This window comes from Colletotrichum graminicola, assembly GCF_000149035.1.
Source record: "Colletotrichum graminicola M1.001 genomic scaffold supercont1.187, whole genome shotgun sequence".
NCBI lineage: Eukaryota > Fungi > Ascomycota > Sordariomycetes > Glomerellales > Glomerellaceae > Colletotrichum > Colletotrichum graminicola.
Window position 1 is genome coordinate 7,366 of NW_007361191.1, and position 13,842 is coordinate 21,207.

At 33.4% G+C, this 13,842-nt stretch overlaps 2 protein-coding genes across 2 annotated transcripts; one reads left to right on the forward strand and one right to left on the reverse strand.

Annotated features, from left to right (window-relative positions):
• Positions 1 to 2,726: 2,726 nt before the first annotated feature.
• Positions 2,727 to 4,127, reverse strand: GLRG_11916 (uncharacterized protein; the record flags this gene model as incomplete). The annotated part of the gene is made up of 2 exons (XM_008102597.1): positions 2,727 to 2,961; positions 3,046 to 4,127. 2 exons carry the CDS (start codon positions 4,125 to 4,127, stop codon positions 2,727 to 2,729), a joined length of 1,317 nt encoding a protein of 438 aa, XP_008100788.1.
• Positions 4,128 to 4,676: 549 nt separating this feature from the next.
• Positions 4,677 to 5,885, forward strand: GLRG_11917 (uncharacterized protein; the record flags this gene model as incomplete). The annotated part of the gene is made up of 4 exons (XM_008102598.1): positions 4,677 to 4,690; positions 4,922 to 5,111; positions 5,297 to 5,527; positions 5,595 to 5,885. 4 exons carry the CDS (start codon positions 4,677 to 4,679, stop codon positions 5,883 to 5,885), a joined length of 726 nt encoding a protein of 241 aa, XP_008100789.1.
• Between the last annotated feature and the right edge of the window lie 7,957 nt (positions 5,886 to 13,842).

A 13,842-nucleotide genomic window follows, 5' to 3' on the forward strand; every position in this document is an offset into this window, starting at 1 on the left:
ACTTATAATAAGTAATAGTAGTTACTATCTAAAGTAAATAAGTAAAGTAATAAAAAGAATAATAATAATAGCGCAGTAGCCTTATTACCTACTAATGTCCTTATACTTACTAAAGAAATATATAATAGTATTACTATTACTATATACCTATAGCTAAAGCAAAAAGCTAGCTACTTATAAAAGTATATTAATTTTTTTTATAAAACTAGCTTTACTATTAGGTCTACTACCTTTTTTACTACTATAAGTATAATATATATCTTAATAAAAGAAAAAGCTGACTAACTATTATTAATTAAGCTATAAAAAAAGGGTATTATTACTACCCTAGAGAAGCCCTTTAAGTAAGTAACTACTACTAAGATTAAAAGGCTTATTACTTATAAAGTATTTTACTTTATTTAATATAATAAAAATAAGTATACTAAAGTATAAAGATTTAAATTATAGATTATTAATAAGGTAAAAAGCTAGAATAAAAAACTATATAAGAAATCCTACCTTATTATTTAAGGATACACTAATAATAGTAAAAAAGTAATTTTTACTTAGTTACTTATAATCTAGTAAGCTAGCTAGTGTCTTATTCTTACTTTTACTTTATTCTTTATCTATAATAATAAGGATTTCTTACTCTAGTTATAAGATATTACCTAGGTATATATATAGTTAACTACTTTATTAAATTATATAATTCTTATATAACTTCTATTATAAATATAAGACCTTTATCTAAAGAGCACTATTATATAAATAGTAAAGCTATTATATAGTATTATAGAGGTAAGCACTTACTAGTAAGTAATATATAGTTATTATTATAAAGGAAAGCTCTAGATAAAGACTTTAACTTTTAATCTATACTTACTAATTACTACTATAGAGAGCCTAGACTTTAGGATTATTAATATATAGACTAATAATACTATTACCCTTTTAAATAAATCTTTTTTTACTTATAAGGCTAATAAGCTTACTAAGGCTATATTTATTACTAAGGAGAAGTAAATCCTTACTATTAATAACTTACTTACCTTTAACAGTAGTATAGTATCTCTAACTACTAATAAAAAGCTTTATCTTTAACAAAAGGGCTAAGGTAAAAAACTTTAACTTATTAATAAAGAATCTTTATAAGTAACTAAGTAGTATATTAAGTAATAAGTCTATAGTGTATATATTATATTAGTTTACTAGCTTAAAGTATACTTTAACTACTTTATTATAGTATAACACTAGTTACCTAATACAGAAGAAATTAAGGTACTTAACTATTATATTATATAGTAAATAAGTAACCTTAACTATAGTCTATTATTTTACTTACCTAACCTTAAATTTATAAAGCTTTTTATCTTTATAAATAAATTATTTATAAATAATAAGGACTTTACTTTATAGCTAGAATTTATTATTATTTTTACTAATAAAGTACTTATAAGTACTATTATAGGTAATAGATTTACTATAACTAGTAATATTATTTACTTTAGCTTAATAAAGTTTAAATAAGTTACCTAAAGTATACTAGCCTTTAAGATCTATAGTATAATTACTAGTGTTAATATTACTTATATACTAAGTATAACTATTATAATAGTTACTAACTACCTAAAGCTACTATATATACTAACTATTCTTTATACTAACTTATATTTACTTTATAAGTGTCTTATTAAGCTTAGAACTATAAAAAAAAAGGCTTATAATTAATATTATAGCCCTTTAGTAGTTATATAAGTAACATAAGATTTATAAAGTATAATAAATACAAGGTAATAATAATCCTATTAATAGATTTACTAAATTATTACCTAATAAGGCACTAGAATAACTAGTTAAAAATAGAATAGTTTAGATTAGTATAAAGGGATAGGTTTCTTAAGCTATATAATAAATTATATAAATAAAAAGTATTAAATACTTTTAGGCTTTCAATTTTTATTATGTTTTTAAGCTTTTTAGCTACTAAGCAGTATCTAGGCTATTTATAGTAATTTCTTTTTACTTTAGAAAGTTACTAGTGTTAAGATATTTAGCTAATAGTAAAGCTATGTTAAAAGTAGTATATATAGCCTAAATTCTTATAGATATATAATAGCCAGCAGGAGCTCTACATTTTTTATATATTTAATAATTAAGAGTCTTATTTACTTAGTGGCACTGTGTATATCTCACATAACCTAATCTACTGTATACAGGATTTCTAGAAGACCCGTGTTTGATTTCCTATGTAGGCAGCAGAAGGCAGCAACAGGGTATTCCTTCGCGTCAGACCCAACCCTGCCCCTACTATAGGCATATATTACTTAGCCGCCCTCTAGATTATAAACCAGCTCTAACAGAAAAATTGGTACCTTCTGTAAAAGCTGGGGGGGTGTGTCAAAAGTGGTATATATGGCCTAAATTCTCATAGATGTGCAACAGCCAGCAGGAGCTCTACTTCTTTTGCATATTTGACAAGCTGATCTATAGTTACGTAATCTATAATTATGTAACTTACCTTAGCAGCTTACTTACACTACTATAAATATCTATAGTAATAACTTCTTCTTCTTTTTCTTATTATCTATCTTTAACCAGTAACTAATAGTTAATTGACACTATTGCTGCTACTGCGATTGCGATCCCTGTGATACTAACAAATTGGTTCCAATTGATTGGCGTTTCCTCCATCCGAAAGGTCACTATCGACCAAACTTGAAGATATGTCATGATTACCAGGTTCACGAGACTCCTGCTGCCTTGAAGCCTTGGCTGACGATGCCCGCAATATTGATAATAGCATGGTTTCGAGGCCTTTCGTTTCGGAGGTCAAACCATTTGGTTGCCTTTACCTTGATGAACTCTGCAGCTGCATGCTGGTGATTCTCGCTTACTTCAAGCTGGTCAACGTAGTCTTGGGTGATGTGCACCTCGAAGAACCGCATGTAATATCGTGCGGCGGCAATGGCGAAGATGCTAGACAAGAGTAAGTAATCTGAATATTTAAATCTGTCCCCAGTCACAGGGTCAGGTAGAATGAACGTCCAAGAGCCTACTCACGTATCTTGTGGCCCTACCCACTTTCTTCGCGCCAGCCGCATTGATACGGCTTGTCCTATGATTTGGGCGAACCGTTCATCTGACAGTTTTGGCACGCCGTCTAATATCTTACCAAGGTGTCCCTTGGTCTCGAGGATTGCAACGCGACCCAAGCGTTCGCCAAAGTCCTGAACGAGGGACAACCCCCCATCGTCAATAGATCTGTAGGCGATTTCTCTCTGAATGCGACAGTGCAATTCGAGCTTGAGATCATCGAAATCCACGGCAAAGTCATCCGAGTCAGACCAGTCGCTTTGTGGAAGGTGTTCAAGGACGTACCGGATGAACTCGCTTGCAAATCGATGAGTCAAATCTTCAGGTCTTTGTGGCGATTTTACGGCTTCTTCCTGGGGGATATGAGATTGCGACGACGAAAGATGCTGGGATGGCGAGGATGGTCCGATAGCTTCAGTCAACTCTTCTCTGTTGTACGTGGGTGCCAACGGCGCCTGGGTTGCTTGCCGTTTTGGACGTTGTTCGAGTAACGGCGAAAATGAGAGGTCCCGCTTCACACCTGATATGCCGCCAACGGGCGGAGAACTGCCCATTGAGGGCGTCTCGTGGGCCTCGTGCACATCATCACCCTCCTCGTCCCGTGAATCGATGGAATCATCAGTCTCGCCAGACAAACACAGACGGTTCATCGCAGCCCATACACTGCCAAGGGGGTCACGGCGGAGGGCATATTCTGTCCGCACACTGCGAGTGACACGGTCATGGTACGGTGGACCTTTCACTAATTTGAAAAGCGCCCTCGCCCTCGTCGGTTCTCCACGATCATCCTCTTGCCGGGGATCAGACTCGGAAGCTTGGTCGAAACGTAGCATTGACGAAGCCTCAACAAAGTCTTTATCCTCATTAAGGGATGGAAGAAGGCTTGCGTCCGTTTCTACAACAAGCACTCGTAAAGCTACCAGCTGCGGACGGCCCCATGTGCTAGCGCCAAGCCTGTTGAGGCTTTTGAGCCAGTCGCCATCAGGTTTGGCCTCACTGTTGTAGGCAATCGGTGTGGATACACGGTGGAAGTAGTATTCCTCTCCCATAGTGCAATTTTCCCGGCAGGCTGTGTCAGACCTGTTATCTGATTAGTGGCTTGTGAGCAAAGTGAAGAAGAGTGTGAATCGTGAATCTCTACCTCTGCAGTGAGGGGCGGCCCAGTTGGTTGCTGTTGGTTGGTTGCTGCACCGGGTTGGCTTTTGCGGCCACATCCTTTTACTCTGTATCCGTACTGTACAAGGTTACTCCGTATTCTAGCCACATCCGCTTTGTCCGTGCGCATCATAGCCAACACAAAGCCACCTTTGGGGATGTGGCGGTGTCAGCTGACAAAGCCTGGAGATCCCGCACATCCATAATTACGTCAGGCGTGCCTGGACACGCGAGAAAGTCACCACGTGACCTTCTGGTCCCTTGCACGTACCCCTCCCTGCATTCACCAACCTGGCGCTCCACCATTCACATGTTTTAGTGTCAGGCACGTCACGTCACATTACCGGGAGTCCAACGCGCAACGATGGCTCTGATTCCATTAACCTCCAACCCCACCATCACCGGTCGCCAATTCGCCCAACATCCACACGCTGCACATGGCAATGGCTGTGCAGTCGTACGATACTCTCTCGTTGCGCCAGCTTCAGCAATCACACCCGCGTGAGAGACTTCAGGTGCACCCGCTGCTATGGACTTCACGCCATCTCGATCTCCTCAGATGTCCCTTTGTTGACATACCTCCTCTACCCGCTTCTCCCCCCCCGTCGTCCCAAGACACATGCCAAGATGGAATCCGCATAGTTGCCAGCCCAAACTCTACAGGACGAGGAAACTCATCTTGCCGCAGCCGGCGCCCTCTATCCAACTTGGACTCCAACGTCAGTGCCAACCAACCCAAAACCAAGCAATACTCCGCTTCGACCCTGCCTCCTCGACCGTCCCTCCCAGAGCATGCGCGGTGGGCCAAGGTCCTGGCCAGAAGCCCCATGGTGAGCGTGAAGGAGGCCATGATCCGCGCTCTAGTCCTCAAGAGGGCAGTACGCGCCGCGCCAACCAGGTAGCATCCCCCCTCCCATGGTCCAGCCAGAATGTCATCAGGCGCAAAAGGCTAACGTGTCATCGAATGAACAGCACACCTTGCGTCCTCCGCTTCGAGAAGAATCAAATACGCCTCCGTTGCCTAGTCTTTGGCGCAAATACCATCTCTGTTCCGTCCCAAAAGCCGACCGAATCCTCGATATCCTACTTGGACGCCTCGAGCATCCGCGACGCACGCAGCACATATCTCAAGGAATCGTGCCAAGCATGGAACAGCATTACACGGTCACTCTACAACACCCGGCTGGCGATTCTGCAGCGTGGCCAAAGAGCTCACGACTCCTACGTCACTGCCATTCTCATTGCCTTGGCACAGCATCAGTGTCGCTCGGCCCCGCACAAGTCAATTCACCGAGTGAGTGCTGGCAGGCAGCAGCGTGTATCATTGTTTGCTTGATGTTTGGCTCTAATGATTGTCACAGGTTCACGTGCTGCTCAGTGATATCGACAACAAGTCCCGAATGACAATCTACACGGCCGAAATTCCGAATTCATTCCTCGACAAGCTCGCACATCCTCGCCGTCCTCCACCCCCCTTCGCCGAGTTCCAGGTTCATGCCAGGACAGTCGAATACGAACCATACGCAACATTCCAGCAGCGTCTTTCCCAAGCCTTGATCCCCTGCGGGCCGAAACGAGCGCGCGATCCGGACTACGACGATGACGATGACGAGCATCATGCCCAGAAGCGACGATGCGCTGATAATGGATGAAATGGAACGGGACAAAACGAAGTTGAATAAAGGAAGCAAACGATCAGGACTGGTCACCGGCAAGATGCCTCGACGACAGGCCGCACTGGCACATGATGAGTATCGAGTTTTATCCGTCTCCTTGGGCTTGCAGGCGTGCGCGATGGCTTGTGAAAGAAGCTCTACACTCTTCTGCAATCCCCCAGATGTACTGCTCCACTAGCAGGGTTCTCCAGGCTTTGGCGTTTCCCGGGCGATCTGAAGATGCACCCACCTGCAGCAAATTTACAAACAAGAAAGCGAAGCACACATGGAAATGCAGCTTTGGCCTATCAACGCGCAAGTAGAGCACGCCGGCTGGTGTTCGACGTGTATCTCTCTCATGGAGATGGTTTGCAGTACCATGTCACCAGTGGCGCTTCGATGTCGCTTCAGGGCTTCAAGACGCTCGATTCTGTCGGAAGCCTGTAATCAGGCTTCACAAGCGGCGCGTCCGAGAACGTCTTGCAGAAGACGTACGGTCAATCGTCCAAAGGCAATGATGCGAACATGGAGGACAGTCGACGCTTTCGCTCCATTGATGTCGTTGGCAATGGTTGCGGTGAAAGAATCGATTGAGTGGGGTACCGAGGCAGAGGAGGCGACGCTGGCAGGGAGTCGGAGCCTGATGAGGAGGCGTATGGAGGAGGCTGATGGTCTTTTGAAACGCATGTGCCATATGTGATGGCTGCGCAAACAATGGTTCATTTACTTCACCTGCAAAAATACACACATTCGTATTCAAACTTCACACTTGGATCTGATGGTTCTCAAAGAAGGCAACCTGAGTTAGCCATCAGCATCACTATCAAATGGTGATATCCACTCATGAACATCGATTCGCTGCTCGTGGTGGAGGGATTCAAGTCTCACGATGCAATCAACGTTTACACAGTTTATTCGCATCATTTGACGATGAATTGCTGCAGTACAGCGTATCTCCATGCCACCTCATAGTGTCCCGCGAAGTGATCAATGCCTGTCACCATCATATCCGCTCGCTCATAATCCTGTCCTCCCCCTTTTGCTAGGCAGTGGACTGTAGGATCCACACAAATACTTCTTCCGAGGCTCTTTGAATTCGCCAAGTTGTCCTTCGGCTCCATAGTTAATTGCAGCTCAATCTTATAGTATGCCATGGCGTCCACCTTGGTTTGGCTGACGACCTTTGCCGACTAATGCCCCAAGGTAGGATTGCCGAATGAACGGTGCTCTTCTTGGTTCAAAAAAAGCCATGACGTTTGTTCAAGCAGCAATGACTGATGATAATGATATGTGCTGAAATTGATCTTTGGGTCTTCAGGTTAGTTTCTAAGCTACCTGTGTCAACGGAAATTGCATCATCTGCCCATGAACTCGCCTCAAACGGCCATTCAGCCACTGATAAGCCACTGTCCAAGCTGGTAGCTAGCGTGGCTGTTGGTTGCACTCAGAGTAGACCCTAATACAGTGCATAGCGTGAATTTGAAGTTGAGTCAGCGAAGCATTCACTGATGGGAATGTGGCTTTCAATGCAGAAACCCAGTGACGTAAATTAATTAAAGGGGGTGATTTAGGAATATCCATGATATTTTACGTTGTCTCAGGGTTCCTGTCGGGATATTCAGCTGTTTAATGGTGGAGCCGATCCATGGTCACGTGATCTACGATCACGTGACTTACCTCAGTGGCTTACTTACACTACTACAAATATCTATAGTAATAACTTCTTTTTCTTTTTTCTATTATTATCTTTAACTAGTAACTAATAGTTAATTAACACTATTACTACTACTATAATTATAATCCCTATAATATTAATACTAATTAGTAGTTAACTTTATAGTTACTACTACTATAGATTAGTAAGGATTATTAGAAAAGGCTATAATAATTTACTTACTATAGTAGCTTAAATTAAATTATTAAAGTATTACTTAGCCTAAAGATTATTAGTACCTAGGATCTTATAATACTTAGTAAATAACCCTTTAAGCCCTATATTTATTATATAACTATTACTATTAACTTTACTACTTTTAAAAAAGTTTTCTTTTTTATATATAACGTACTTACTAATAACTTTTATAGTATTTAGTATAATTATTTTCTTTTTTATACCTAAGTTTCTTTAAGTTCTTTTTTTTTTTATTTTTTAACCTTTTTTTTTCTAATTATTAAGATTTTTATTTTACTAAGTTTTTATTTTATTATAGTAGTAACAGCCTATATAAGATTATAAGTAAATAAGTTCTTATTTAAATAAGATTTTACTAGTAGGACTAGCTATAAAGTAGTTAAGTAAAAACTACTTAAGTTATTTACTTTTAATATAGTATTTATAAACGCCTTTTACTAATTTTACCTTTATACACTTTTAATACTATATTGTTAGCTAGGCGTAGCCTATAGTAATTATAGCTCTTAATTACTAATAGAAAGTTAATAGCTAAGTGTTACCCTTAGTAAGTATATCTCTTTTTATTCTTTAAGTAAGGTAAAGAAGGCAGAGGTTACTTATATTCCTTTAATTTATTTACTTTTTTTTATCCTTTAAATACCTATTAATAACTATACTATTCTTCTTACTTTTTCTTTTTTACCTATCTCTTACTTATACCTTCTTTTATTATATTATTTATCTATTTATCTTATTATTATTTATACTACTAGTAGTAATTTCTTTAATATATAAATTTACTTTTAACCTTATAAATAAGGAGTAAGTGCCTATAATTAAGAGGTTAATGTAATAAGGATAGTAGACATAGTTATTTATTATATAGGCTAACCTAAAGGAGAGATAAGGCCTTAGCAATAACCTAGGTTAGTAAATAAAAGGATTTATAGACCTATTTAGATAAAGGGAAGGCATTATAATTATTATTATTCTTAATACTCTAGACTTTAATACATACATAGTTATTACTATATATATTATTTACTTTATGTATATTACCTTCTTAAGGATTATGTTATTAATCCTTGATCTTTTTAAAATTTCTTTTTAGTTTAAATCTAAGAATTACTAGACCTATTTATATATATAAATTTTATTACTACTAGGCATTGTTATAGGTAGTAGTAGTTTTTTTACCTATTTCTTCTCTTTTTTTACTAGGTAGCTTATTACTCTACCTATTCTTAATAGTGCCTAGAGGTAGATTCTGTTCTCTAATACAGATTATATCTATAGAGTACAGTATTAGCCCTTCTATGTAGCTAAAACAAATATAACATAAAATATACAACATAATATATTATTAACTTTAGTAAGTAATAAGATAACTCTATAGATATCTTAAGAAAGATATAATAGCTATACGCTTTCTATAGATATAAAAAGGGAAACCTAGTTAACCTTAATAAGCCTTTATTCATTAGCAAAAATAAAAATATATTAGAAAATATACTAAGTAGATTATATCCTTCTTAGTTATATATAACCTTTTTATTTTTAGAATTAATAACATTTACTCTCTTTATTACTAGATAACTAGACTTATTAGGAGGTATTATTATTTATAGACCTAAGATATACTAATATAAATAATAATAGTAGTTCTACTAAGCTAATAAGTAAAGCAAAGGTACTAGTTAAAGTATATATTAATAAATATAATAAGAAGAATACTAAATAAAGAATATATAAATATTAAGAATAAGCCTATAAAAAGTAGAATTAAGTATAAATAGTAGCTATTACTTAACACTATTAAATAGCTATAGTATACTAAATAATAAAGATAATAATTTATATTACTAATTTATATAATTAATATATTTATTTTTATATTTAAGAAAACATTAACACCTTTATCTTTTAAAATAGTTTATAGATAACTATAATCTTTTAGTATCTTTAGTATTATTAAATTCTTAGACCTATTTTGTTATATCTAACCTCTTATTCTTAAAAGAAAACTAAGGAGGGTTTTCTTTCTCTAAAGACAAAAACCTAGAATCTAATCTTGTTGTAATGTTGACTATTGCCTAGATATTAGCGGTATAGATTAACGCTAATTAGCCAGAATAACTACAGCTAATTCACTGTAGATCTACTAGATCTACAGGTATATTACACAAGGAATTGACTACGTAATCCTATAATAGTTTTTTTTTCTTTATATATAATTTAGAACTACTAGTTACCTCTATTATTTATTACTTCTATTAATATATATAGTTAACTATATTACTACCCTAGTAGTAACTAATACTAATTAGTAGTTAACTTTTATAGTAACTACTACTATAAGATACTATAGATTAGTAAGGTTTTTATAAGAAAAGGTAATTTTTTTATTAATTATTTATAGTAGCCCTAATTAGTTACTAAGAATTCTATTTATAAATACTCTTATAGTAAGATTACGCTATACGCTTATTATAGGTTAATTTATATTACCTAGTAGTTATATCCCCTTAATATAGTAAGAGCAGTATAAATTTATATTATTTATATAATTAGATTAACTTTATTATTATATAAGAAGTCTCTTATTTAACTATAAAAAACACCTTACTTTGTGCACTAACCTACTATTAATTAGTAATTATTTACTCTTTACTTTTCTTTTATTATAAGCCTATAAAGCTTACTAACTTTTTTTTATATATCTTTTTTTACTTTTCTTTAAATTATTTTATATTACTAATATAATAGCCTTTGTTATCTATAAGCTTACTATAAGCCTTCTTTTTTTAAGTTTCTATTTAACCTTAAGTCTTTATAATTATTTATACTACTAGTAGTAAATCCTCTAACAGACATATACGCCTTTTAATAATAGTTAAGAAAAACGCTTATAACTAAGAGGTAGTTAGGCTAATAAAGAGTAATTATAAATAAGTAACTAAGATAAGTAGGTATAGGGAAAGAATAAGTAATATATAAGAAAATAAATTAACTAAGTACTTTATAATAATCTATAATAAGTATATAAAGCTATATAATACTATAAGGCTAGTAGCTATAATAAGTAACCTATACCTTATACTAAGTAACTTTAGGAAGTATATTATTCTTAATCTTTAGGGAAAAGATTATATTATAAATATACTAAAGGATCTTACTAAGGCTAAGTAATATAATAGCCTTACTATTATAGCTATATATTATATTACTAAGTATAAGGTAAATAACTATTTATATAGTATTCTTTAAGCTAAAGTATAAGTTAACTTTAAAAATTAAGAAATTAAGAATTTTACCTTTTTACTATATAAAATACTTAAGAAGCTATATAAGTACCTTATAAGCTATAAAGTATAAATTAATTAAGTAAAAAACTTTATAATTATAGTATATCTTTACTAAGTTATCTAAGATAATAAAACTATTATCTAGAATAAAAAGATAATTAAGACTACTATATAAAAAGTTAAAGGATTTAGAGAGCGCTTAGTAGATAATAATTTTTATAAAGAGATTACTAGTATAGTAGTATTACCTATTAAGGTAATTACTATAGTAAAGGTAGCTAAATAAGCTATAGCCTATAAATTATTACTAATTACTTAGGTAACTTTATATAATAACTTATTATTTATACTTTCTTTAGCCTTACTACTATAAATACCCTATATAATAGTAATAATTTATAAAGCCTAAGTTTAACTATAACTTTTATTAGTAGTAATACCTATTATAATAGCTAATATAGTAAATAAGTAAAGTAGCTTAATACTAAGGTGGTTAATAAACTTAATAAAGTTCTATATAAATAATCTAAGTTTAATATATAGTAGTAGCTTATATAAAACTATTAACTTAAAGTTACCCTTTTTTTATAATCTTTATATCTATATAGGTATACTATAAAACTACTATAGTATAGTAGTAATAGTAATACTTAAAAGAGAGCTATATAAGTATTATACTACCTTATTACTTAGTTATTTTAATAATTTTAATATAATAGTAGTAAAGCTTAAATAACGCTTTAAAGGTAATAAAGTACACTTTTTATACCTTACTAAGCTTTATTATACCTCTTTTAATTTAATTACTAAAGAAAACACTAATAAAAGTAAGTTTAAAGTACTTAAGGCACTTATTATATAAATTACTTAGTTAGTGTAAGTAACTACTTATAATAGTACCTTATATAATAAAGATTATTATAAGTAATTACTTACTTACTACTATAGTGTTATAAGTAGGTTAAGGTAACTAACTTTAGTATAAAGTAAAAGCTTTAGTAATAATATACTTATATTATTATCCTCTATTCTATACTATATAGTCACGTTAGATAGCACCTAGTTAGTAGATTATAATATATAGTGTGCCTAAATACTTTATTACTATCCTTAATCTGCCTACTACCTTTAGTAGCCTTTATATATAATTACGTAGTAGTATAGTAAATTTATATTTTTACTATAATCTATAGCTATAATACTTTACTAATAGTAATTATAATAATAACTAATACTAGGTTAACTATAAGTATAACAGCTAATATAACTATAAATTAGACCTCTAGAGACAGTAAGGCTATTTATAAGGCCTTCTATAGTTAGCTAGTAGTAAAGTACTACCTAATAGTAATCTATCTAAAAAGTGCTTTATCTATAGTAAATTAGGCTATTAGTTAACTAAGTATATAAAGGAGAAATAATAAGCCTCCTTTATGTAGTATAAAAGCACCTACTTTATATAGGCTTTATAGACTACCTTTAGTTATTTTCTTATTAACTATAAGGGTAATAAGCTAAGTTATCTTAAAGGAGTAAGTAAAGATAGTAAGATTTACTTATTAGATAGTAAAAACTATAAATCTATTACGTTTTTTACTATAACTATATACTTTAGTAAGTAGTTAATTAATAGCCTATTAATCTATAAGAAGCTATATAACTAAGTAACTTTTTATACTATTACCTATAAAAACCTATTAAAAGCGCGTAGGGTATAAGGGACTCTTACGGTGTAGTAACTATATAGAACACTATAACTACTAAAAGTAATATAAGATTCCTTACTAATTAGTATATAAATTATCTTAATCTATCTAGAATTAACGTTAATTATAAGTGTTAAACTATAGGATTAAGTATAATTATACCCTAATTAGGTAGGTAATTACTTCTAATTATCTTATATTATTATAATTAAAAGTAAATTATAAAGAGGCTTTAGTTTAATTAGAAGGTAGGTATAAGTATAAAGGATAAATTCTATATATCTATCTCTAAACCTATTAACACTAGCTTATATCCCTATACTTAATTAGGATTAGGATCTTCTGATTAGCCTGTATACTACCTTACTTTAGGCTAATCGCCCTACCTTACTCTAATTGTCCCTTAATTTCTTCTTTATAAGTCCTCTTAGGGAGAAATCATCCTTAAGATTAGCCTTTATATAACTACCTTTATAGTAAATTAGCGTTAGCCTTTCTTCTTGTTCTTCTTCTTAGCCTTAGTCTAACTAGATATAAAGTGTATGCGTAATTAGCTAATGTCCCTTCTTAAGAAGCCTATTTACTTAAGGGTTATACGCTAATATAACCTTATAGTGCGTCCTATAGTGTTAATTTAACTTAGTGACTACACCTATATTCTCTTGTCCTCTATTAATAATTAGAGTGCTATAGAGCCTATAATAGCAGATAATATCCTCCTAAAGAAACTTTACTATATTCTTAGAGGTAGCGTTCTTAAGGATCCTTACCTTAACGTAGCTAGAAAACTTATAGTAAGCTTTAATAACCTTCTATCTACTAATATACTATATACCTAAGTAGACCTAAGTAAATAGGTAGTAGATTAGTTTAGTTAAGATATAAAGGTTATCTATACGCTTAGACTAAGCCTTTTAATATAACTTATAGCTTATAATTAACTCCCTAACTTAGGTATATATCCCTAGCTAAAAGTATTATTTAGTAAGGTAGAAGTAGGTAGCCTTATGTCCTTAGTGCCTTAATTTATTATATACTTTAGTAATAAC